The sequence below is a fragment of the Lissotriton vulgaris genome, chromosome 8 (genome assembly GCF_964263255.1).
Source record: "Lissotriton vulgaris chromosome 8, aLisVul1.2, whole genome shotgun sequence".
Lineage (NCBI taxonomy): Eukaryota > Metazoa > Chordata > Amphibia > Caudata > Salamandridae > Lissotriton > Lissotriton vulgaris.
Window position 1 is genome coordinate 533,732,484 of NC_141696.1, and position 27,758 is coordinate 533,760,241.

At 42.4% G+C, this 27,758-nt stretch overlaps 1 protein-coding gene across 3 annotated transcripts in view; it reads right to left on the reverse strand.

Moving 5' to 3' along the window:
- Positions 1–27,758, reverse strand: part of PHKA2 (phosphorylase kinase regulatory subunit alpha 2) — an 852,423-nt gene that overhangs the window by 178,498 nt on the left and 646,167 nt on the right. For all 3 annotated transcript variants that reach the window (XM_086934344.1, XM_086934343.1, XM_086934345.1), the window contains one exon: positions 5,756–5,889. In XM_086934344.1, the coding sequence (XP_086790470.1) occupies positions 5,756–5,889 (134 nt within the window). The remainder of the gene's footprint in view (positions 1–5,755; positions 5,890–27,758) is intronic.

Here is a 27,758-nt window from a genome sequence, read left to right on the forward strand (position 1 = left end):
GAATGCAAGACATTGTTCTGCATTCTGTCCATCAATTGTGTTTTTTGCAATTTTCACCCCGATTGGACTGGGTACGCTCAGACGTGAGTCCCAGGCTCTCCACATCACTGGAGTCAAGCTATCCAGGCTGAAGAAGGCTGATAGCCAGAAACCGGTCCTTGGATGCTTGATTCCGGTCTAGGAAAGACATGGCTTGGTAGTTCGGGCTGGACTGTTCCCATGAGGCACAGGGTCAAGGCTGATTTGCATATAGCCATTGTCTGACCTAGGGTGGTGTGGAGTGCAAAGAAAAGGATGGATTTAGGCCCAGATCTTTGTACTGGGGTGAATGCAAGGCATTGTTCTGTATTCTGTCCATCAACTGTGTTTTTTTGCAATTTTCACCCCGAGTGGGCTGGGTATGCTCAGACGTGGGTCCCAGGCTCTCCACATCACTGGAGTCAAGCTATCCAGGCTGAAGAAGGCTGATAGCCAGAAACCGGTCCTTGGGTGCTTGATTCCGGTCTAGGAAAGACATGGCTTGGTAGTTCGGGCTGGACTGTTCCCATGAGGCACAGGGTCAAGGCTGATTTGCATATAGCCATTGTCTGACCTAGGGTGGTGTGGAGTGCAAAAAAACGATGGATTTAGGCCCAGTTCTTTGTACTGGGGTGAATGCAAGACATTGTTCTGCATTCTGTCCATCAACTGGTTTTTGCAATTTTCACCCCGAGTGGGTTGGGTTTGCTCAGACGTGAGTCCCAGGCTCTCCACATCACTGGAGTCAAGCTATCCAGGCTGAAGAAGGCTGATAGCCAGAAACTGGTCCTTGGATGCTTGATTCCGGTCTAGGAAAGACATGGCTTGGTAGTTCGGGCTGGACTGTTCCCATGAGGCACAGGGTCAAGGCTGATTTGCATATAGCCATTGTCTGACCTAGGGTGGTGTGGAGTGCAAAAATATGATGGATTTAGGCCCAGATCTTTGTACTGGGGTGAATGCAAGATATTGTTCTGCATTCTGTCCATCAACTGTGTTTTTTGCAATTTTCACACCGAGTGGGCTGGGTATGCTCAGACGTGAGTCCCAGGCTCTCCACATCCCTGGAGTCAAGCTATCCAGGCTGAAGAAGGCTGATAGCCAGAAACCGGTCCTTGGATGCTTGATTCCAGTCTAGGAAAGACATGGCTTGGTAGTTCGGGTTGGACTGTTCCCATGAGGCACAGGGTCAAGGCTGATTTGCATATAGCCATTGTCTGACCTAGGGTGGTGTGGAGTGCAAACAAACGATGGATTTAGGCCCAGATCTTTGTACTGGGGTGAATGCAAGACATTGTTCTGCATTCTGTCCATCAACTGTGTTTTTTGCAATTTTCACACCGAGTGGGCTGGGTATGCTCAGACGTGAGTCCCAGGCTCTCCACATCCCTGGAGTCAAGCTATCCAGGCTGAAGAAGGCTGATAGCCAGAAACCGGTCCTTGGATGCTTGATTCCAGTCTAGGAAAGACATGGCTTGGTAGTTCGGGCTGGACTGTTCCCATGAGGCACAGGGTCAAGGCTGATTTGCATATAGCCATTGTCTGACCTGGGGTGGTGTGGAGTGCAAAAAAACGATGGATTTAGGCCCAGATCTTTGTACTGGAGTGAATGCAAGACATTGTTCTGCATTCTGTCCATCAACTGTGTTTTTTGCAATTTTCACCTGGAAGAGTTCCAGCATATTTTAAACAGTATGATGTGTGTTGTGCGTTAACGTTTTCAGCATGCATTATAGTCAAAATATCAGGAGACAAACAATTTAGTCAATGCATTGCTCTATGTCAAGAATATAATGCAGCATAGGCCAGAGATGTCTCTGCTCTGAGAAAGCAAAGATAAACACAAGAGCAAGAGGATGATTATTTGAATCTCAGAAATATTGCCCATTTCTGAAAATATGACCCAAGTGCTGAAAGTCCAAAGTGATTCTTGTCCACTACTCCAGATACAAATTTACTTACTTACTTTTTGGGAGAATAGTCCTGATCCTGTGGCAGTTAGGGCACACTTTTCAGATCAGGTAAATGTTATGGAAGTAACTTCAGCACCAATGTTTGAACTGCGCTTACCATGAATTTGACTAAATCTAATCAATAGCTGCTCTTGAGATTTCACAAAAGGTGAATACACACACATACAGCCCATACATGAGAACTTTGTGATATAGAGGTGGTTACCTCAACATGATTCAACCCATAGAACGTTAGAGAAGTCAAGAGACTCTGAAAAATAATACTGATAATCTTTGGAGCTGAAATTGTGGTTATTAACCCTAAAATGCTATATTGCTCAGTGATCTTTATGATAGTGGTTTTGCAAAGGCTCCGGTGCTTCTTATGCTTAGGTTCTTTTGTAGGTTAGGCTTGCTATAACACAGGGGTTTAGGATTTTGTTAGACTGTGTGGCATCCTACACAGCTGATTGAAGAGATTTCTTATGGGTGATTATTAAGCATAACCCTTTTGTAGCATAATAACTTTTCATTCGTTTGGCATCAGGCATTGTCTTCTGAATACCAAAAAGTCAATGATTAAATAATTAGAGAACTGTGCAACTAAGTGAAGGCCTGCTATGTGCCTCACTGGCCCATCGGCCATAAAGGTCCACAACCCTGTGGTGATACTACTTGGCTATGACAATCGCAGAGGAAATGTATCCATCCCATGATCTTGGCCTTCTCCCAACTAGACCCAGAATCCTGCACAATCTCCCTGATGTCGGAATCAGATAGAGGGAACCCCAGCAGAAAAGAAGGGAAAGGATGTCATGGTCTTCATTGTTTTTTTATGGAAGGTGGGTTGAATGAGCAGAAAATGGATATTGTATTATTGTGGACCTTTTTTTTATAATGAGATGTTATTACATACCTCCTGTGTTGTCAGGTAAATCTCTAGATCTTTGGCATTTTAGTCAGATGACCTGTAATGGAGTGTCAGAATTCTTGAGAGTGGTTGGAGCAATTAGTTGTGTATTGTGGTGTCACGACGTGACATGAGTTTGAAGAATTCTGTGGTTGAATAACTGGTATTCAAAATGATCTGTGAGTAGTGAACTTATTTCTCTGCTTTTTTATGATTGTCTGTTAATATGTTTTGCTACCTGTTCTTTTTAGACATTTTCACAAGCTCTTTCAAGCCTTCTGAATGCCCTTATTTGTACCTTAATGGCCACTTTGAGAAAGCCGATTGGCTTAAGGCAAGCCCCTTGTGGTATAAAGCCCTGCCCCTCCGTCCCCTCGCTGCCTCCCCGCCTCCCCCAGACTCGGATTCAGTCTCGAGGTAACGACGGAGAGCGCGTGGCCTCCTCTATCCTGAGCCTGGTCCAGATGAGGTGAGGTCCTATCCTCTGTTAATTTAGGTGAACAATACACCAAGTAACATGGAGGAATAGCTGTTTATATCCTTTATGGTTTTTTTTTTCATTTTTTTCACTTTAATCTTGTATAATCTTGTTTATCACATTTTGCAGTCGCAAGACCAATTTAGAACAGAGTCCCTGAAGAAAGCCTTAGGAGTTTGCACCCATTTGGCTGAAAAATGTCGGCCCCTCAGCAGCTATTTTTTAGAACTGCTATAATTGCGCTGTTCTTGGTTTTAATCTGAAAGACATTGGCAGCTATTAAAGTTGTTTCGCTGCCTTTTTCTATTCTTTTTATTCTCACTCACTCTCCTTTTTGCACTGCACGAGTTCCCCATTCTTGATCAGACATATGGTCTTCGAGCAACTCTAGAGGGTTATCCCTCATGGAGGGTGTGGATTATGTCTCAATGATCTAGAGATTTACCCTCCCTACCTTGGATGACCAAATGATAAAATTGATCACACAAAGTGGTTGAAGGATATCAGTAGATTTAATGGTCACTTTACCAAGAGTTCAACTCATGTTGATGTTGATACACTTTAATGGACTGTTAATAGACATTATGTTAGATGCTGTTAGCGTTGGATGCTGTGTTGAGCAATTTAAATTGAAGTTAATGATGCAACAATCTCTCCAAGTAATGATATGCATACTTTTAATAGCAATCAGATCTGTTGAGGCAAATATGTGATTGAGGGCATGGCTTGTAACAGTTGCTGCTCAAGAGACAACCTGTTGATAAATAAATGCTTCAAGGTTAGTGTTAGTGAAAGGCCTGAGGTATGGAGGGGAGCAGGTTTATTGAACAAGATATTGAGCACTGAGAGGATACATAGATTGTTGTGGCTGAATGCAATATCCAATACGGAGTCCAAAGGGGCACTGGTGAAGGCTGTATTATATAATGTATTATATGAAGATTCAAACTCTGCTTTAAGTGATCATTGACCATTAGAGTTATTGAAGGGTTTCGGTACACCAAAACCAGTCCACCTTTATATATTTTTGTAAATTATTTGGTAGCCATTGGGGGTGGCTTTAGGTAGTATAGTTTGTGCACTGTCTCCCTTACAAGCTTCTGTTTTAAAATGAAGGCCCAGCTAGGGGTCCCATAAGCCCAACCAGGAGTCACATATGTGGATTCCATTCTTCCTTAAGGATCTGGTGTTGACTATGGTGAATGTTAGGCATTTGTGTATGGATGATCACAAGGTTGAGTGATCCCCATTTTCTCTGGTCAATGCTGTTCGTTCAGCAGCCACATGAGACGGGAACCTGGAGCCTGGGCCGACTCAAATTAAGAAAGTCTGTGTCTAGGTATCAGATGAACACTCTGGCGATTGAGCTGGACTATTTTGACCATCAGTGAAATTATTGACTTAATTTGGACAGTCTTGACCTAGGAGATCATACGTTTATCTGATTCAACCATGGCTTTCTGATAAGTACAATCATGATTATAGGCAAGGCCACCGGAAACATGTGACATGGGGAGCACAAAATGATGTGGTAGGTTGACTAAATTACGAATGTAGGCGTTTACAATGCATGCGATTACAACGCGGTCGTTACAACAGCTGCGTTGTTACATCGCAGTACCATTACAATGCAAGTCGTTACAACGACTTTCTGTAGGGGACGCGCTGGATTTAGGAATAGTATAATTTCCTATTCCTTCGTTTAGAGCGCCCCCTAAAGCAAGTCGTCATAACGACTTGCATTGTAATTGTACTGTGATGTAACAATGTGGTCGCTTTAACGACCGCATTGTAATTGCATATGTTGTACCGCATGCAATGGGATGACGCCACAGGAAAGGGCAAATTATGCGGCATAAAGCAGCATATTCTGTGTTAGGATTACTTCATTAACTCGTCATTTTTATTCATGGTAACACTGACTTGGCAAAGATTTCACCTCAACAGTACCCGTTTAGTAACCAAATGCAGCAATAAGTAACTAAAAGATGACTAGTCAAATTTTGGAAAGGGCCTCCCATTGCGCGGGAACACATATCACTATGTTTTTCATGAATTTTGATCTATTTGAGGAAGAAAAATGTGTTTGTCTAAACTCTGCAGATTATGTAGGAGACTATGGATTAGTGGCCCTGATTATAGCCCTGAAACGTGATCTTTGCTCTCCTGATTTTAAAAATCTGAGTTTGTTTTAAATGCCTTTGCATCTCTGAACTAGATTTTATCCATCAGTGACTTCAGATACTAAATATTTTAGTTTTAGAAATCTCTAAAAACCAGACATAATAATTTGAATAATCATGTTTTACAGTAATATTATAGTAACTAAATATTAATCACAGTCAGATTTTGAGCGTCAAAGTGAAATTGGTGAAAAAGTTATATCTGTCAACGTACTTGATGACACACAAAATATACAGTATATCTGCTTGATCCTGGAGAGTAGGACATTCCTTTAGCTGTTCCACCAACTTCATACAGTCCACATTTCCATGCTCGTCTTTTGGCAAATGGAGGCCGCTATTGGGATCCTATTGGGCAACACAAGCAAAAAGATCAGTAAACACAGTTGCACTGATGGATTGACCATTACACACACAAAAGCTTCAATGTCATTTGTTCTGATAATACATACAGTATCAAACATGGGAGAAGAAAATAGCATTATATGCGGATGACCTAATGATTTTTACGGTCGACTATCTTAAAGCTAAGGAAACGATTGAAGAAACCATAAGGGCGTTTGGGAAGGTCTCTGGTTATCTGGTAAATCACACAAAAACGGAAATTATAACCTGGAACACTCAGTTTAAAAGCCCAAACATTAAGAAAGAAATAAGATATTTAGGAATCTTAGTGAATCATGATCTAGAGAAGATTCCGCAGCGCAACCTAAATAAGGCAACAGGAGAGGTGAGAAAGCTGCTTAAGGTATGGTCCACCTTACCACTAAGCTTGATAGGAAGATCCAACATCATCAAGATGTCAATTGTACCAAAGTTCACATTCCTTTTTAATACAATTCCTCTGGAATTTGGAAAATCATTGTTAAAAAACCCACAGAGGGAATCACAAGTTTCATATGGGCCTCGAAGGGCACAAGGATCTCATGGAAAAAACTTTGGAGGGGGAAGCAAGATGGAGGACTTGCTAGCCCAGATTTGGTGGAGTATCACAGGGCGTTTCATTTCAAAAACATCCGAGTGCTATTAAAAAGTCATCAAAACTATCCAAGGCACCTACAAGTAACGACAGAATCAGTTGACCACTTCTTATTTAAATTCGGACATCCCAAGTATTTCAAAAAAATAAAATTGAAGATCTTAAGGGAAGCAGCAAAAATGTGGGTACAAATCAGAGTAACTTTAAACATCCCGTACTATAGCGAAATGGCCCCCATCTGGGGTTCACCGGGAACTCCAGAATGCCTAAAAGACTCATTGGCAACTCCTTTGAAACTAGCAAACATCAACTACTGGGGACAGCTATTAAACGGTTCAACTCTGAATACATGGTCAGAACTTCAAAAGATGACTAATAATTCAATTTCCAAATTTAAATACTATCAAATCTTAAGTTGGTCTAAAACGATACCCACATACAACAAAGAAAATGAAAAATTAGAAAAAGAAATGGTAAGGATTACACCGATACCTAAAGAAGTGGCAAAGTGGTACTGGGTGTTAATAACTGCTGGAGATAGAAACACGAGTATAGAAGGTCAAATCTGGGGGAAAGACTTACTGACAGCCGACTTGGATTTAATTTGGGAAAAGTCAGTGGGGAAATGTTGGTCGACTCTTAATTCTGCTGCACTGAAAAGAAACCATCTATATACCATATATCGAGCTTATTGGACGCCAAAAAAGCTGTCCAAATTTAAAAACGCAGGAGTAAAGAAATGCCCGAAATGTGGGGAAGAAAAGGCAGACGACATTCACATGCTTAGAAACTGCCCCCTACTAAAAGAATTTTGGAATGAAGTTGGTAAGACCTTGAGCATAATCATGAACAAACAACTAACCGTAAGTACTACCCTTACTCTTTTTGGGATCGAAGATACAGCAGATGGAGGGGGTCTAAAAGAATGTCAAGAAAATCTACTCTTTGTGTTAATTGTACTTGCAAGGAGGGAGATCTGCATTAAATGGGTTGGATCTTCCCCTCCAACACATGGAGAGTGGATGAACTCGGCTGTAAGGATTAATAAACTAGATAGAAAGGGAAACATCTGTAAGAGATTTAAGTATTGGGAAAGTTTTGAAAACCACCTAAATCCTAATACAGGGTAGAAACATCGGTCCTATGATTAATGCGAAACAACTTCTGGCGAACAAGTATGGTACTTGTTGAGTAGCCAAAGTGGCTAGCTCCCCCCGTTTCGAAACCAGAGTTTACATTATGTGACGGCCTAAGGGTACTCCTCTAAAGATCATCGGGAAGATGATAAACTCCCCAGACAAGAGAGACCAAGGGGCAGAATCGGAAAAGAACAAAAAACTAGAGGCAGACACCTGAAACTCCGAACACATAGAGCTTCGCATAATGAGGACAAAAAAAAAACAACAAAAAAAAAGATAATACATACTGTGATTTTGTGATGCACCGTTACTGTTTTCATGTATACTACAGGCAGCTGAACACCAGGACTCCAATTCAAAAAGTAGAATGCCAGCTAAATATGCCCCACATTAATTTATTTTACTTGGAATTTGATAATGCAGTGCTGCATGTATTGTTTCTTTGGCAGTGACTGGGGCTTTTTACAAAAAAGCAATATGGAAATGGAAAATTTGGCAAATGCATCAAAATTGTTGGTGCACCTTCTTGGCGTGGTAATCAGTACCTGCTGAAGCTCCTTTTTTGATTGTCTGGACATGCACCAAACATCACTACCTCTGATGACGTGCAGAAGGCCGTTTCTTCCAATATCGGGAATAGAGAAGTTTCAAAGGTGCTTTGAGTAGTACACCTTTTGGTGTTTTAACCCAAGAAATGGTTACAGTGAGATTGTTTGCCTACAAATGAGCACACAGAGGCCTAAATGTTTATTAATTACAGGAATTAGTTTCTTCACTTCCTGTGTATTGTCATCAATTATGGAAGTGGAAGGCCAACATATGAATCATGGAAGTACGAATTATGCAGCACTGTGCAGCACAATCTACAGCAGTATTAACTAACTTATTTGTATCTTTAACATACATTGATATAGAAAAGTAACCTAAAAGCTATGCAAAATGAAAGGTTTCTTAAGCGAGAAAAAACATACATTCATGAGATCCCATTAAAATGTTATTTTTCAACAAAGAATAATCTGGCTTGTCGGAAAGTTCAGGAGCACAAATTAATTACATTTGTGAAATAAGTCATTTTCATGACAAAATAAGGATTCAATTTTCCCACCATGTTTTAATTATTATAGTTAGATATGTGAAGGTTTATTTCACGCTACAGATGAAAGTGCAGCAAGTGAAAGGGGTTGACTGGAAATCGTACTACTCTAGATTTCACTATAGGCTGCAGGCATGGAGGCTGTTTACAGAACATTGGCCGGCAACGTCCAACTCTGCCACCATGGCCCCCACTCTATTAATGGATGCTTGCAGTGTGGGGCTGGTTTGAAATTTTCTGCCAGGTGTGATTTTCGTTTCAACCCAGCCTAGTTTAAATGGGGACATGGCTACTGCTTAGGAAACAGTTTTACCTCAATAGTTCCAGTTTAACACTTTGATACAGTAATCAGCAACTAAAACATGACCTGTTAAACTTTGCTAAATGTCTGCGAGGGTAATGCCCTTGGAGTGACACGTTTTTCTTAGCAGTTTTAAGTGCATGCACAATCACACAGAAGACTCCTCAGCCACATAATCTCTTAAATCCACTGGCTATGATTATCATGACGCTAATGTACGCTGCTTCTTAAAACAGATGTTTGAAACATGTTTCAGTAATAGAGAATTATTAAAATACGAGGTATTTCAAAGAAGTTCATTGTATGGTTGTTATGTTCCTTCTAGAGGGTTCCAAATGTATGTAAGGATCATACAACATGGTCATCCTACAGCACAAACAATAATTACTTTTGTGATACATAGTCTCTATTTTGGATATCGTAGTTCAGTCAAGTAAGTACACTGATGACGGCTCTCATACGTGCACAAAGATTGTTTCTAATATGCTAAATGTGTGTGTGTACATGTGTGTGAGTATCTATATAAATAATACACACACACACACACACACACAGTGAGCGTGTATGTGTACCTCTACATATATTACACACAAACACATAGTGTGAAGGATGCAAGAGAAATGCCATATGTTGTGAAGAAAAGGACCTTGACTCTACTATTGAAAGATGTCTTGATTCCACAATCAGTTACCATCTGAAGAACAGTAAATCACTTGTAGAAGTACTACCAAGGGCGACCCAAACTCCACACATGGCTTCCCTGCCATACTGCTATTATATAGCCCCAAACTAACCCTCTTCCGTTCCCCTTTTTAGATCTCGGCTGGAAAACGCTTGCGCTGTCACGTAGAAACCCGCTGTATCTACTTTGTGGGCTCCAGTCCCCCCAAAGGCTTCCCATTTGCTGGTGGCATTGTCGCTCTGCTATTCTTTCACCACATTTGGCCATGGCATGCATTTGTCATGCCTCTTCTGTGTTTACTCCTCCCTGAGAGCAGGGAACAAGTACACCATCCCTCCACTATAACTCGCTTTATTACCATTTTAGATGTTTCTGTTTCCTTGGTTAACGAGCCCTCCTCAGGATCGCTGATGTTTTCATTTTCTCCAGTGCCAAGAGCCATTTGTTTTCATTAGTCCATCCAGCTTTACTTTTGCTTTGTTTATTATTGGCTGAGCATGGGGAGGGGCGAGGGCAACAGGTCATGACAGCGGGTGGTTTCACCGTGCGAGTGTGAATTTTCCTTACAAAGCCCAAGTTGAACAAGTATATCTTGTATTCCCTGAAAACCTACGTCAAGCACCATAGTACGCCATAACACCGGCAAACCATCATACCAAAACATCACACTAAAAAAAAAGATATACCTCCAACTACGGCAAGCAAAGTCCTGCTCACGACTCCGTGTGCACTGTAGGGCAGTGTTGGTGATTCGGAGCAGGATTCTTAAACCTAACATGAAGGACTCGTATTGGCAGACATACGTTCTAGCAAGGGAACATATTTTGTGAAGCGCGCATGCACCACCCCTCCTTGAAGTCCCTCTGAGCAGCTGGAATGGCAGAAGTGCAGGTATTATCAGAGAGGCTCTGCTGCCTTGAGCTCATTGTTAGCTGGCGCAGGGGGCAGACTGTGCTAGACAGAGCTCGGTGTGAGCGCAGTGCAGACAGAGCAACTCACTTGCCATGCTGTTGGTGGCAAATGCCCATGCAAACAATCCAGGGCCTGTGAACTGCGCTGTGGGCAGCCCGAACCTACATCAAGCCTGTGAGATTCTCCTGGTGACAGAGTATGTTGTGCCAGTCTGATTCAGTGCATAGGTGGATAATATTGCTGCTCGGCTGGCTAGATCTGCTTTGAAATAGTTTGTCCCTCAAGGCATCGCCTGTGTAAATCAGAAGCAAATCTTTATTTATTGTGGCTGGTGCTTATTAGACACACGGCGACCCTTCGTGCACAGGCCTGATGGTTAAGGCGTGATTGACCAAGGATAGGCATGGAGGGAAAATGAGCTTTGTGGAGTCCATAAAAGGAACTGGCGAATGCTCATTGCAGGCTATAAGCGGGATGTAAGTGTGGGTCTTGGAGGGGAGTTTGTTGGGGTCGTTTCATATGAGGCCTGTGGTCACACTGATGGATTGTGTGTGATGTGTAGGCTTGTGGTATCACGGTGTGGGTTTAGGGCATGGAAGCGCCTCTTTCAGTGGAAGAATAGAAATAAAAGTATTGTAAAATATGCACTGTGGAAGCTAACGGGTTTGGCACTTTCTATTGTTTCTCATTTTACTTATCTTAATGTAGTTATTTTCTAGCGTTTTGCAGCACTTGGGTGAACTTTTGCATTAGTAGTGCATGAGTGGAGTGTAATAGATGGTTTAAAAAAGAATTACTTTTATTGTTGGGCGCAAGGAATGCAGCTCTTCCTGTACTACAGGCATGGCACTCTGGACTCCCCTAATCACACCCCCAACTGTTTCCACCTGATTGGGGCTATTAGTCAGGTGTAGTCTAGGTTCCAGTGGTGCAGGAAGTAATTCAAGCATTCCACCCATCACCTTGCCTTAGTGAGACAGGTATGCCCAGACACTTAAGAGGTAGCACCGTTCGTTGTAGGTAATGTGCAGTTTCTGGCTTCACAATTGGTTCAGCAATACAGCATAGGCACCATATCCTATGTGTGGTCTTCCCCTATGTTAATCTGCTGCTTGTAGGACCCAAGTGAGGTTCTGGCACCAAATCAGTGTACCTGCCGCTTCATGTAAACAAGACATGCAGTTCGGAACTCTATCAACCCTGGTTTCCTCTTTCAAAGATGTGTTGCCTGCGCCCATTAACAGCTATTAACATAAACAAATGTATGCTAAGGAGAACGTTTGCTAGCCGAGAAGTGTGGGATAATATAAAGATTCCTTGTACTTTGCTGCAGTGTGTTAAAATAAGTACATTCATTTAGGGAACCAATACAAGTAATTAGTTCAAATCTTCCACATAAAAAAATCTGGCGAAATGATGCATGTAAATTGAAGTGCACAGTAGGAATTTTTTCATTTAGCCATACCCCAAACACTGTTTCCAATCTTATACTTTCATTAAATGATTTGGTTCCTTCTGAGATTTGTGGTCTGGTGGATTCTGTTGACCCCGAGGATGAAAAGTGGTTTATCAAAAGAAAGCCACGAATGCATACAGATGGGTGCAGCTGGAGTGACCTGGCGCTACTAAATATCCATTCCAGAGAGAAGCATGAACTTGGGATCAAAGAAGGCCTGGATGCTAAGTTCACTTGGGGTATGGTGTACTCAGAGGCCAAGGATAGAATGAGCATGAAGAGTTCACTATAACCTGTAGGTGACCATTCTCTGGAGAGCAAGGGTTGGAAGTGAATGGGTAGTGAAGTTGCAATGGGCACATTATTCCAGTTGTGCTTGAAATATGGTCTTTGTTGGAGTTATAGTATTGAGAATTATGTTTTTAGTTATGTGACTAAGAAATAAAGAGCAATCTCTAACTGCTAGATGCCTGGATTAAATTATTTTTTATCACTTCGTAGTTGAGGTTTAATTTACTTTGAAAATATAATTGTAGTCTAGATGTGGACATTGTTGATGATATTGTATATTCCATGGCTGTTAAAGAACCATTTAAAAATAGTGCTGAAGGAACTTATTTTAATGGAAATCGACAGTATTTTAACAGAAAGAAATCCTTAAACTTTCTCTATACGCATCAGACCACGTTTGGAATAGAAAGGCACGTAACTATCAAACCCAATCTTGACTTAAGCCATTTGACTTTAATGGGATGTTGTCTGACACTGAATTCTTATGATATTCATCAAAAAAAATGTTGTTTGAATTGTTTATGTAATTTCAGGTATGTATCTAAGTTCTCTAATCTAATGTTGAACTGTCATTCTAGTCTGTAGAATAAAGAAAATATTTAAAACCTTTTTGAAAAAAAACAGTATTAGAACTATTACATGCTTTTGATTATTCATACATTCCTTATTCCCTCGAGGTTGCTTTAAGAATTTCTTTTTTTAAAAGTGTTTTTGGATGTTTTTGGTGAATTTGAAACTTTTTTTTATAATGTAATATTAATATTTGTTTTTTTTATAAACAGTGTTTCTGTTAAAGCTTTAAACAAACTATACACTACATAAATATTGAATTTCAAACTCAAGTGTTCTAATACCTAGCAGAGAGGATCTGTCCGAAAAGAGTACACATATTGGGTGGGTAATGACATCCCAATACTTTCTTCAACTCAAATATGATTTCTTTAGAGTGAAACAATGTTAGATGGAGCCTGAGTATCTCCAGCATGAGCGCTTCACCTTCTATATTCTGGAGCCTTATTTTCACAAGAGGAAAAACACAACTCTCTCACAGCATGCAGGAGTGAGGGATTAATTTGTTATATAGAAGTTAACAAATGGACTGCCAGGCCTCTGTAGTTCGCCCTTTTCCTATATGTTTTTAACTCGATTAGGGTTCGGGTGTTTTATGTTTGATTGTCCGGTCGCTTTGCTCATGTTTTCCATTACACAGGGATTTAAAGAAATAATCGACTATGTACTTCAATAGATCATTTATCTGGCAGATCACAACACTCAGGGCTCCAATTCCTCTCTGGGTTCTTCATTGAGTCTTTTCAAGGCATTTTATTCACTGGTAACGGGCTTGGACACCCTATCACTTACAATTGGAGGGCTTGAAAAATACTCTCAATTGCTTGCTTCCTGCTGGTGGTCAGCTCTGTGGTCGGCACTTCCTTTCTTGCATGTGACCCTCCCCTAGAGCGTGGCCCAAGCACTTGTGTCCTTACACTGCTCGTATTTTTTGGACCTATCTTTTTTCTTTTTGTTGAGCCACTGTACAGACTGAAGGTTTCCTAGCTGGCTCTGTCTGCTTCATCACGTTCTGTCTATGTTTGCTTGTTCCTCCTCCCCCATCCCAATGCTGTGCTCCCAACCTTGTTTATATAGCTTTCTCCACTGTTTCCAAATGGATCTCGGCCACATCCTTACTGTGTTTTTTTTTAAACAATTATAATTTGCCTGAGTTTGTGTTTTTTAGGAGTGACTGTGAGGGGACCTTACACATAAGTGTTTGTTTAATTATTAGCTCAAGCACATGGGTTATCTCATTAAGGGGACTGCTTGCCTGTTATACTCACACCCTGTCGCATTCCATTTCCTTTGAAATAATAAAATGTGCTTCTAGCACTTTTTTCACTTGCAATGTTACTGGGAAATTTCTCATTCATCTTTTTTACAGGACTTATACAGTCTCCTCAGCTTCAAATGCCACTGATCTGAAGAAAAGCATTGCTTTGTGTTTTGGTATGTGTAGAGCTGTGGCCTTTGAAGTTGGGGACCTCCATTCAAGTCCCAGCAGCACCATAACTTCTTGTGATTGAGTTGCAAATAACCTAATATGAAAATGTAATAAACAGAATAATACAGTCCCCCGTACCCCCTTAAACTTGCAAGTGAAAGCAGTATGGAAAGCATATTTTCTTATTTCAAACAAAAGGGACCTTGCATGTGAGGGCTGATTTATCCACCTTTATTCCACCTCGGACAATGCCGCCTTTCATTTTTATTCAAGTAAGACAACTTTAAGCAATGTTTGTGACTGCATCTCAGCCACAACAACAACGTGGACAAGTCCCAAACGGGTTATGGTCATTGTTGGTGACCGTTACCCTAATCGAGGAACGGAGACAACCAGTGGTTGTTTTAGAAGACCCGTCACACACCTACCTAGTAGGTGGGATGCTTCATCATTAGGGTCCCAGCTGGACTGCCAAGTGCAATCCAGCTGTGCTTCAACGCCTGATTTACAGCGGAGCCGGTTTTAGTGGAAAGTGAAGTGCTATGTGAAATGTGAATAAGTGATAAAAGTGTCACTAGGAAATGCCCTTATAAACGTTTTAATCGAAGGGTCCTAGGACATGAATAAAAACATAGTTGGGATACAGGTGAGGTAAAAATGTGCCTCAATTTTCCTAGCAAGTGCAGGTCTACTAGTTTCAGCCTTCTGCGGTATTTGTGAGGCTTTCTTCAGGACCATGTTAGTGAGTGTGGCCAAAAAACTAGGAGGGCACTCCAGGTGTATATCAATGCACGCTCTTAAGTGTGCTGTGAGTGTGGTGAGATCTTGTTACTTACAGATTCTTCACGTTGAGCATTTAAACTCGGCGTGTATGCGGATACATGGATCATGTCACACAGTGGAACTTTCTGTATTAAGACCTTCGTTTTAGGATAGCATCCGCTATAACCTACAGTGTGGACAGGATCCTAGTGGTACCACAACACAAGTTTTATTCCCCTTGAACAATGCTGCCTTTCAATTCTTTTGCCGGACAGCTATTAGTTGTGACTGCAAAACACAGGATGTGTGCAAGGTACACTAAAAAATGTTACCCTTCACTTCTTTTAGCTTATGAGTGTCCAAAAAGCGACCAAGAGGGAAATATTTACATTTAGCTTTACATTAACATTTATTCTACCTTGGACAATGCTGACTTTCATGTGTTAAGTTAAACAGCTTAAGACAATGTTTGTAACTGTACCTCATCCACAATCTGTTTTATTATAAACTGTACTGTGTCAAAAAACGAGCATAAGAGACACTATTGCTGTACTTTTAAAAAAACAAATTGCATTCAGTCTTAGCTCAAGCACACATTGTCACATTTTGGTAACTGCTTGCCTGTTATACACAGACTCTGTTACATTCCATTTCATTTGAGACAAGAAAAGGTGTTTCCCACCTCTCTTCACTTGCAGTGTTACAGTGGAAATGTAATTAATCTTTTTTACATGTGTATGTTAATTAATTTACACCATCTCCGTCACTTTAAATTAAAATGTTTTTAAATTAGAATTAAACTGTCCTTTCCACTAAAAACAATGCATATTTACTATCATACTATCCATTAATACAATTTACTTGTTACCTAGCACTACCCATCCCATTCTCTATATCAAGCCGTGTCAACTCTCCCATAAAAAAGTGCAGTGTTCACGATATCATAATACTTTTTTAAGACCGCTGCTGTTCGTTTGACTACTTCACTTCCATTACACATTTTAATTCAAAGCTCATACCATTCCTCATGCATTAATAAATAACAAAACAATAATGGCTGTCTCATAGCAATTTAGAATTGAACTTTAAACATACTGTACAATCAAAGTGCTGTACAGCACAGCTAAAGTAAACTAAAGAATTGGTCTCGCATAGACGAGATCTATTGGCTTCACACAACCCCACACAGTTCAAAGCCACACAATTCTATACCACACAAAATAGATACACTTACATAATACCACTCAGCACAACATAATTACGAAACACTTAATTAAGCTCTACTCAATACATCTTAAATACTCCCCACATAAATTCACCCTTTGCCAAATATCAGCAACGCACATAAATGCACTTCACACCACAACACATAATTTAAAAAATCATAATTTCGAATAACACCACACAGTTCCATGCCACATAATTCAACTCCACACAATACGCCCCACATAATTCCACATTAAACCAAATACATCAACTAGACAATACAATTCCACAACAAATCACATACCTCTACACCACAATACACATTTTTACATCATGCCACAAAATTTAACAGCACACCACATAATTTAACTACACGACATGCCAATACACAACACACACTACCATTCCACATAATTAACACACAATATCTCTCTACATAATTCCAATACACTTAATACCATTTAATTACTATCCGCATAATTCTAAAACACACCATGCCATATATTTTCACTACACAACCCTCACCACACCACACAATTCTGCAACAAACAATTCCAATCCAACACATCTCTCCCTCACACTTCCGCCAACACTATCGTCTTTCCCCAACACACCCATTATCCCTTCTCCTTCACACTCCCACTATCCCTCAACTCACTACAGCCCCCTCATCCCTCCCTCACACTCACTATCTTCTGTCTATAATACCTGCTCACACATGCTACCTTCCTGTACATCCTCGCACTGTGCACTGCTCCACCTCCCTCCTCCCCACTCCCCTGTGCCACTCCCACTCGTCTCTCTCCCATTCTCCTTCTCACTCTCTCTTGTACCATCTCTCACCCCTCTCTCTCACTCTTTCACACACTAATCCTACCTCTCTCATCTGATTCAATTCAGGTCTTCTAGTACAATACCTTTCCTGTGCCTTTTCATGGTTTCCGTCCCTCAAACCCATGCTGTCCTCCTTTTCTACGGGTGTCTTCTGCATAAACAGACGCTCCCTCTTTATATGTGTATGGCATGCTTTGCTCTTCTTTTTCTCTTTCTCACACACATCTGCTCCTCTGACTGGAATTCATTCACCACTTCGTCCAAAAACTACCTATCCCGCTCTATCTTCCTTTCCATCTATTCACCATGCCACATAATTCCACTACACAAATGCACAACAGTACACAATACCACCCCACACAGTTCCACAACTAACAATTCCAATCCAACCCACAAAATTCCACTACACACCACATACATCCACACCACACCACATTATTCCAAACAAAAACACATATGTAAAAGACATTATCAATTACAACACCAATAGCTCAAACTCCTGCAAATGCAAGACCTATTGAATTGCAAAGGCGTGTTTACCCTTCCTGCTTTGATTAGCCTGCCTTCTATCCCTTTGCAAACTAGCACTCAACACAGTGTACCAGTAAGGTCATAACCCAATGCCACCGGGGACATGGAAACAATAGGGTAAAAAGGAACTAGTTATAAAGCTAGCACCAAAAATTTTAATTGAGGGTGCTCATGGTGATACCAGGGAGTTGCTCTTGGAGAAGAGTTTATTATACATCATGTTAATGGGGGAAATAAGCACAACAGGCATTTCCCGGGTTCAGCCCTGAAGTTACTCTGTTAATTCTTCATGTTTTTCCGGAAATACTGAGTTAAATTTACATATGTTTACCACCTGCTTGGAGAAAGTGGTAAATGTTGCAGAGGTATTTTTTCCTTAGCCCTTGAGTGGAGGTCGATGGCGGGGTGTAGAAGGGGTAGAGGGCAATGGACCTTTAATATCAGCTGTTTGGAGCTTTTTCTGTTCCTACCAGCTGATATAAAGGCGGAACGGGGAAGGGTGCAGGAACCCACAGCTTTGCAGTAGACGGCAGGTCTGTTGCCTCTAGTCCTAAAATTATAAGGTCCAGTATTTGAGGACCTGATGATTGAGGGCCCAGAGACACCAGAATACTTGTAGTTGTACGGAGCAGTATTCCCCCTGGGAGACACTGTTCCAGCCAACTGGTAATAACGGCAATAGTCTGGTTCAGAGCAAGGGCTACAGCGACATGAGTAATCATTTGGAGGATTTAACACATGGTGAAGAGATTGCTGCTGGTCAGACTGTGCGAGCTTCGGGCCTGCTATTTGTGTGGAAGAGCAAGTTAGCTTCCTACATTTGTGCCTGAGGTGAGCACTGCTGAGTTCCAAACCTTGTAATGTTGTGGGCTGGGCTCCATGTTTGGTAGCTATTTACTAGCCGCTGAAGTGTTACTGGTAGCTCTCAAGCTATTTGTTGGAGATCCTTGGTCTAAATATTAGAGACCACAATAATCTGCTTCTTTGAGGCCATTTGTGAAGTGGAAGGGTTATACACTTTGAGCCAAAAATCAACGAGTTTGTCGGAAACAAGTTTACAGGTGGTAAGGTTTCACTGTACCCCGGATTTCGAGATGTGGTAAAACCCCGGCACAGCTCCAAATGTCAAGCACAGGTGACATTTGTGCTTGGTAAATGTTATGGTAATAGAGGAAAGCATGTGAAAACAAGCGCTGTAATTTTGCACCCTGAAAGTTAATCATCATTCCAGACCAAAAACTTACATTTGTAAACAAATGGCTAGGCGCTTTATCACACTAACGGTAATTATGAGTGTGGATGTTCAGGTGCGGCAAGTCAAATCCGATGGAATTTGTCTCCAGAAAACAAACCAGAAATTGAGAATTTACCTGTGGAAATCAGTGAAGAAATGTTGATTTGCCATAGTAATCCCTCCTCACAAGAAAACAACTCATAATTAAAATGTAATTCTGCATCTTCGAATTTACTGATGCTCACTGACACAGTATCATTAATTAGGAGAGCAAATGTATTCCATTGGTATTCAAAATGAATTTAGAATGAGTGCCTAAGTGAGTAAAGTAATCATATTCACAAGATAAGAGTTTCCAACAGAGGTAGTATGGAATTTGGAGATCACTGACAACATATTGGAAGTTGAACATGAAGAAAAAAGTATCACTCCCAGATGATAATTATATTGGTTGTAAGTATCATAGAGCATACGGACATCTCCCAGATTGCCAAACTGTCTTTGGGCAACTGAAAGGGAAGAAGGGGAGAGGAGTTGGCCAAACGGCTAGGGCGGTCGATCTCGAATCTGGGGTACTGGGTTCGAGTCTCGGCAATGACGCTGAACATCCTGTGATTCTGGGCAAATCACTTAATCTCCCCGTGCTTAACAAAAAATGAATGTGTCCTCATATAACACAACTTGTGCTATGCAAAGCGCTCTGATAACCGATTCGGGTCAAGTTCATGCTATATAAAACTCAGTAAAACAAATAAATTGAATCTTCCTACAGCAGCTAACATTTGTTTGTAGCTAAAAACTAAGGAATGCATAAGAAAAGTTGTGTAGTTCTGATCTGCAATCCTCTCTAGGATCAAACCAACATCAATATTTTGACCACCAGACAAAGTTGCAAAAGTAGAGAGTGGCTGGGCAGAGATGCTGGAAAGCTTGTTGCCCCCTCGCCACTTGAGCTGGTGGCACACTGGAGTCTAGACAGGTGACTAGTTCACTCACTGTCCTAAAGGCTTCTCACCAACCTTCATCATAAACTTTCTTCAGATACTTACAATTTTAACACTTGTTTTGATTCCCCCTGCATCCAGCCCTTGGAGCTCCTGGAGTGGTGTACATTCAAAACCACTGAATCAGCTTCCTTTTCCAAGGGTAAACTGCAAGTCTTTTCAGTGGCAGCCGCCACATGCAAACAGTTGTAAGGCGGAGGAAGGGGGTGGGGGAGGGCCAGGTGGGGGAACGCGGGAGGGGGTGCAAGGGAGGGGGTCCATAATAATAATAAGGAATATGCTACTTACCAGTATGCATCTGTTCTTGGAATGTAGGGCTGCTGACATTCATATCTGTGCATAGATCGCCGCCTAGTGTTGGGTCCGGATGATTGCACATTGTTGTTCTGGAAGAGTCTTCAAAGTATCACGAGATAGGTGGCTCCTCCCCTGGACTACAGTGCGCATGGGCATCCTCTCCATCCTCAGATTGTTTTTCGCCATTGTGGCAGAGATGGAGTATGATACAGTAAGTGATGTCCATGTTAAAAAGTAATAGTGAATGCTGCAGCTGCGACAGGCACCGGGGAGGAGGGTGTTCGATATGAATGTCAGCAGCCCTACATGCCAAGAACAGATGCATACTGGTAAGTAGCATATTCCGTTCGAGGCATGTGGGCTGCTGAATTCATATCTGTGCATAGAATGTATAGCAGTCTCTCCCCTAGCGGTGGTTGCCCGTGGCAGCTGCAGCAGTCTGAAAAAGAGTTTTGAGAACAGCCTGTCCTACAGCTGCTTGCTGCTTGGAGTGTACATCTACGCAGTAGTGTTTGGTAAATGTATGTATGGTAGACCATGTGGCTGCTCTACATATCTCCTCTAGAGGAATGTTTCCTAGGAAAGCCATGGATGCCCCCATTTTGCGTGTGGAATGCGCTCCTTGGGAACTGTTAAAGTGCGTTTAGCTTTAATGTAACATATTTGGATGCACTTAACTATCCATCTAGCTAAACCATTTTTGGAAATAGGGTTGCCTTTGTGCTGTGGTGAAAAGGCAACAAACAACTGTTTTGCCTTCCTGAAATCTTTTGTCCTGTCTATGTAATATAGGAGAGCCCTCTTAACATCTAGTGTGTGTAGAGCCCTTTCAGGTCCTGACTGTGGATTTGGGAAGAACAATGGCAGTTCTATTGTTTGATTAATGTGGAAGTGGGATACCACTTTGGGCATGAATTTAGGGTTTGTCCTAAGCACGACCCTATTTGCGTGAATTTGAATGAATGGCTTTTGAATAGTTAGGGCTTGCAGCTCGCCAACTCTTCTAAGCGAAGTAATCGCTACGAGAAAAGCCACCTTCCATGTTAAAAATTGTATTTCACACGAGTGTAAAGTTTCGAAAGGTGGTCCCATTAGTCTGGTTAAAACAACGTTTAGGTTCCAGACAGGTGAAGGTGGGTGTCTTGGGGGGATCACTCGTTTGAGCCCCTCCATGAATGCTTTAATTGCAGGCACTCTGAATAGCAAAAGGTGCTGTCTGTTTTGAAGGTAAGCTGCTATGGCAGCTAAGTGTATCCTTATGGAAGTATAGGCTAGATTGCAGCGGTGTAGGTGCAAAAGATAGCATATGATATTTTGAATTGATGTGTCTAGTGGGTTTATGTCGTTGTTGTTACAATAAATGACAAAACGTTTCCACTTTGCCGCATAGCATGCTCTTGTTGTGGGTTTCCTTGCCTCCTTGATAATGTTCATGCAGTCAGGAAGTAAGTTTAGGTAGCCAAACTCTAGGACTTCAGGAGCCAGATTGCAAGGTTCAGCTGCTGCAGATCTGGGTGCTGAATGTCTCCATGGCTCTGCGTTAAGAGACTGGGTGTTAGTCGTAGTCTTTGATGAGGCACCACGGAAAGTTCTAGGAACGTGGTGTACCACGGTTACCTCGCCCATGTTGGAGCAACCAGGATTAGCGTAATTGAATGCAGGCGCAGTTTGCGTGCCACTAGCAGTATCAACTGTGCTGGTGGAAAAGCGTAGGCAAATTTGCCTGACCAGTTCATCCATATCGCATTGCCCTGAGACTGCGGGTGTGGGAACCTTGCGGCGAAGTACTGGCATTTTGCGTTTTCTTTTGTGGCGAACAGGTCTATCTCTGGTTGTAGCACTGTGGGACGAATCTCCCACTCGTGCACTTGTTGGCTGTGTCTGCTGAGCAGATCCGCTATTTGATTGTCCTTGCCTGGGAGGTGTTCCGCCATGAGAAAAATGTTTCTCTGAATGGCACACTTCCACACACTCTGAGCTAGATGTGACAGCTGTGGAGAGTGTGTTCCTCCCTGTTTTTGTAGGTAGTACATTGCAGTCATGTTATCCGTCCGGATCAACACGGTTTTGTTGCACAGATGTACTTTGAAAGCTTTCATTGCCATAAAAATTGCCATCAGCTCCAGTAGGTTGATGTGCATTTTCTTTTGCTGCGTGGTCCATAAGCCCTGCACTGTGTGGTGGAGGACATGGGCTCCCCACCCTATCAGGGATGCGTCCGTCGTCAACACTATTTGTGGTACAGGCTCTTGGAACAGTCGTCCCTTGCAAAGGTTTTGTGGATTCCTCTAATGCAGAGAGTTGTATGCACGACTGGTCACCAACACTAGGTCGTTCAATTGTCCTTGAGCCTGGTTCCACTGCCGTGCTAGGCACTCTGCAGCGGACGTATGTGAAGTCTTGCGTGAGGGACTATGAAAATGCATGAGGCCATCATGCCTATCAGTTGCATAAACACTCGGGCTGGGAGCGAGTGTTGGGGACTGAACCTTTGGATCAGCGTCTGAATGCTGTTTATTCTGGCAGAATTTGGCTGTGCTTTTGCTGCCAGAGTGTCTATTGTCGCTCCCAGGTACTGCTGTACGTGGGCAGGCTGAAGATGGGACTTTTTGTAGTTCAGCGAGAAACCTAAACTGTGCAGGAGGTGAATAGTGCGTGACATATGGCTGGCACATTCCTGGGCTGACTGTGCTTGTATTAGCCAGTCATCCAGATATGGATAGACATGAATATGCTGTCTTCTCAGATGTGCAGCTACTGTCGCTAGGCAATTGGTGAACACCCTTGGGGATTTTGTCACCCCAAAAGGAAGGACTTTGAATTGGTAGTGCTGATTTTGTATTGTAAACCTAGGATATTTCCTGTGTGCCGGGTGTATCGGTATATGGAAATATGCGTCTTTGAGGTCTAGTGTTGCGAGGAAGTCTCCTTGACGCAACAGTGGTAATACCTGCTGGAGAGTGAGCATGTGGAAATGCTCTGATAAGATGTATTGGTTTAGGGGCCTGAGGTCCGAAATTGATGTGAGAGACCCGTCCCTTTTGGGGATTAGATAGTACAGAGAGTACACCCCTGTACCATGGTGTTGTAAGGGTACTAGTTCTATGGCCCCTTTTTGTAGCATGCTGATGACTTCTTGCTGCAATAAGTGAGGTGTTCTGCGGACATAGGACGGTGTCTTGGAGGTATGTTGGGTGGTGTGGAGGTTAATTCTAGGCAATGGCCATGCTGGATAATTTGCCTCACCCACCTGTCTATAGTTATGTTTTCCCAGAGCGATGTTTTGCTGCCTCGGCTCGACGGACCCCTTCGGTTCGATCCTTGCCTTCGGCTCGAGTGTCTTTGTGTGCACCGGCCTTGGTTTGTCGACTTTCTGTTTCGGTTCGACAACCGTCTTCTGTTCGAGTCCCTTGTTTGTGTTGCTTGGTGTCGACATCGATCTCGTCGGTTTGACGGCCTTTACCTTAAACGTGGACATGGGTGTACTGGCACCCTTGTATGCGACCCAGCCGGGTCGACAACTTTTTTCTTTTTGGTCGGCTCCGATGGATCCACACTTCTCGCTCCGAAGACTGTAAAGTCTATCAGTTTTGGTTTCTGTTTTGGTTCCATCACTTTTGGTTTCGATTTTACCAAGCTTTGGTAATGTTGCACCGATGGCTCTTGTCTTATATTCTTAGCCGGGGTGAATTGCGGCCCTACAGAATCGATGTTATGATCCTGGCTAAGGCCTTCCGGCGATGCCTCGACCTGAGCCTCTGGAAGCGTATCAGAAAATGTATTGGGCTCCGTTCTCACGGTTGGCCCAGTGTCCTCGCCGGAGTCGTCCTCGACGGCTCCGATGCCTGGATCGTCGTCCCCTACCTCGACGATGTCTTCTTCGTCGTCGATGCAGTAGTTGGAGTCATGTTCTGACCCCTGCTCAGACTATGTCCAGTCCCTGCACTGCTCTGATTGGCCTGAGCAGGGTAGAAAGATGCTCTGCTCAGGGAGTCGGTGGGGTTTCTCTAACTCGGCTGTTCCACAAAGCCAGCTTAGAGAAACCTAAGTGCGCCTGTGAGCTTTGGTCGGCCTGAGACGGACGGACAAACACACATGAGCACTTATCCTTCTCACTCCCATGCCTCGACCCCAACCCTCCCTGCACCCCCTGGCTGAGCCAGCAGCCTAAAAATAAAACGATACTGCAATATCGTTTTGTTTTTTTGCTGCTGTCTCTGAGCCAGTGGGGCGAAGCTCCTCCTCCACTGCGAAGGAGTCGCCCCTGAGTCTTTATGAATCTTTTATGTGTCCCGGGTCACTAATATCAGCAAGACCCCTCTCTGGTGCATGATCTAAACAAAAACTGTTCCCAGGGAGACACATTTCAAGGGGCTTCAGAAGCTCTTAACCTGTTTCAAAGAGTTTTGCCTTGCCCGTGGTCTGGAGATCAACTTTTCTAAAACCAAAGTGATGATGTTTAATCAGCATAAATTGCTTCATGGGAATATTGTTTGGTGGGGTGGGGGTTCCCCTTTGAGAGGGTCAACTCATTTATCTATCATGGAGTGACGTTCTTCGTGAGTATAACTTGGCATTCCCATATTGATAAGGCAGCTACAAAACTCAAGCAGATTTCGGGTGTGTTACTCAAGGAACATTCAACTTCATACACCAAACCAATCATACCTCCTCTTAGAATCTATGAGGCTAAATGTCTAGGCTCTGCTTTGTACGGAACTGTGGGGGGTTTCTAACCATGAAGAAATAACTCAAACTGAAAATAAATGTCTTACGATCCTTGCCTCTCTTCCCCCTAATACCCAACTGTATCCACTTCTCTTGAACCTGGGGTGAAAACTGGTGGCCAAGCTTCAACTTCGTCACTTACTGTATTGGTGACGATTATTGACCAACCCTGAACTTGTCCACTGTGTTGAAGGCCTCAAGGTTGTTATGAAGGCTGACTGCTTTGATATGGTCCCTTGGCTCTCGCACATTAAGGAGGCGCTTTACTCACTGGAATGCCAGAGTTGTGGGCGCATCCCAAATCTGTCAAATTCCTGGGCAACGATCTTTTGAAAAAGCATTATTGGGAAAATCTAACATCTATTGAATCCCTAAGAACTCTAAGCTCACCAATGATCTCATTAACACTAAGCCCACTCTTGGGTTAGAGCTCAGTTGGTACCAGGCGGCTTTTGTATTGCACAGGAAGCTATATTTTGATTTCGAGTTGGAACTTTACAATCAACTGTGTTCACTTCTAACTGGGCTGGTGGGGAAGCTTCTGTGAGCCCGACTTGCAATTTTCTAGAGGAGAACGTTCCACATGTCTTCTTTGTGAGTCCAGACAATGCTTCCCCTCGTAGTACTTAGATAGATCCCATCTGTAGGCTGCTAGCTTTATGCAATCACTCTGCCACCCTTCATATTCGTAGGGCAGATTGTCACCCAGTTGTTACCATCTGTTTCCAAATTCCTGGGAGCGATGTAGGTGGTTAGAAGAAGGCTCTTTCTCCCGCCGTAGTTGTTCAACACTGCTTGTACTGTTTACCAGGTACTATCCTGTTGTATGAATTATGTGTCCTTTTTCCTGTAAAACCAGTGTTTAATATTGTTTTGAATTGTTTAAAACTGAGTCATTGTCCGCAACCATGTTTTATATTTGTATCTATTTATTATTGTTTTTAAAAATTGTTTGTACTTTTATGTCCCTGGCAGCCGAAATAAAGCTATTTGAACTGAATAAAATTACTTACCTTATCGTGAATATATATAACAACAACAGGCTAGGCTTTATTTCTGATATATATAAATCAATTTAATAGCAGCAGTACAAAGTCCTGTACAGAGTGAGGCCTCGAGCAAGCAGCCTCAGCTCGTCCTGCCTAGTGAATGCCCTGGTAGGTTGTCTCCTTAGGGGGAAATCACCTCACTGCATGTTGTTCGAAAGATTGTAGTTGCACATGAAGAGTCACAGGCTGGGGAATCTGAGGCAGCATTTGGAGGGGCTTTGGTCTTATTTTATTATGTATGTATATATGAACCTAAGTATGTTTAGAGGTGCTTAAACATCAGAAACCTGGTTGGAAAACATGGAGCGCTGAGCATTAGGAGAAGAGCTAGGGACACAATTTCAGATCCTTTAAAATGAGGCAGTTGAGAGGTAAGTTCCTATCTGTGCTTAATGTAACCCAGTGGTTTCCAGAGTTTGGCACCTACATTTAATTGTCAGCACTAGCACTTCTGACAGCCTGCCACTTAGTGGCACTCCTTGTCTAATTTATAGCTTTGGAGGCCTGGATTAGTCTGAATTGTCACACTTGCAGGAATGTGATTATCAGAAGTTGTGTTGTACTGTCGCTGGTAGTGCTGGCAGGGGCAATAGTTGATGCAAGCTGCAGTGGCTCCTTGACCAGGCCCTAGCATTTTTTTTTTACAAATTAAGTACTGGTTCCTAGCAAGGAGGATGTTAGTGCTATTTTAAGAGATGAGTCCTAGGCTTCTTTCTGAATTTCTGGAGGATCGTAGCAGGTCTTATAGTGATGAAGATGAAGTTCCACATATAACCTATTGTTTGACCTCCTACCTACTCTTTTTTACAATCTGAGACTTTGCTCTTTATAACTTTTGTGTCAGGGACTGTAAGAGTTGCAAAAACAATGGATAGGAGAGAAAATGTCTTCCCCTCATTAACAACACTGAGTAAGAACACAGTGAGTATTAATACTCTGACTAGTAGACATATTGAAATAGTGAGGACAGACGTGGCACTATGTGTTACAAGCTTCTGAAATGCCTCTTATTCCCGAAACCAGACCTATGTTTCATCATCCTGCCAGGCTCCTCCCGGCACAAATGAGGGACCAATCAATCTGTCAACCCACGGTCGAAGGATGAGATGCCATGCCTAAAAAATCTGGGTGCAGACCAGCATATCATCATCAAACCTGCAGACAAAGGCGGGCTACTGTTGTCATGGACCGTAAAGAGTATCACGATGAATGCTACCGCCAACTGCACAACACCACGTACTATACACGACTGCAGAAAGATCCGACACCCAACCTTCAGAGGTGTATTAAAAGCTTGGCAGAAAAAGAAAAAGAAGAAGGCTGGATCACCAAAAATGAATTTGAATTTTTACAGCTAATCAATCCTAAGACTCCCTACCTCTACATACTGACAAAAATTCACAAACCAAGGAGACCCCTACCGGGGCAACCTATAGTATCCAGAAAGGGTCCCTGTTGGAACCCCTATCACAATTTGTGGACTGGCTTTTGAGTCCCCTCGTCTCCAAGATGCCTTCATACCTACAGGACACAAAACATGTATTGAATGTCCTTGTGCAGATCCCACTTGATCCAAAACAGCACTTATTAGTCTCATTTGATGTAGAATCGTTATATACATGAATATTCCACAAAATGACACCCTTTCCACCATTAAAATACTCCGAGAACAGAGCTTAGAAGGAGATATGACACCAACAGCCTTCATCATGGAATGTGC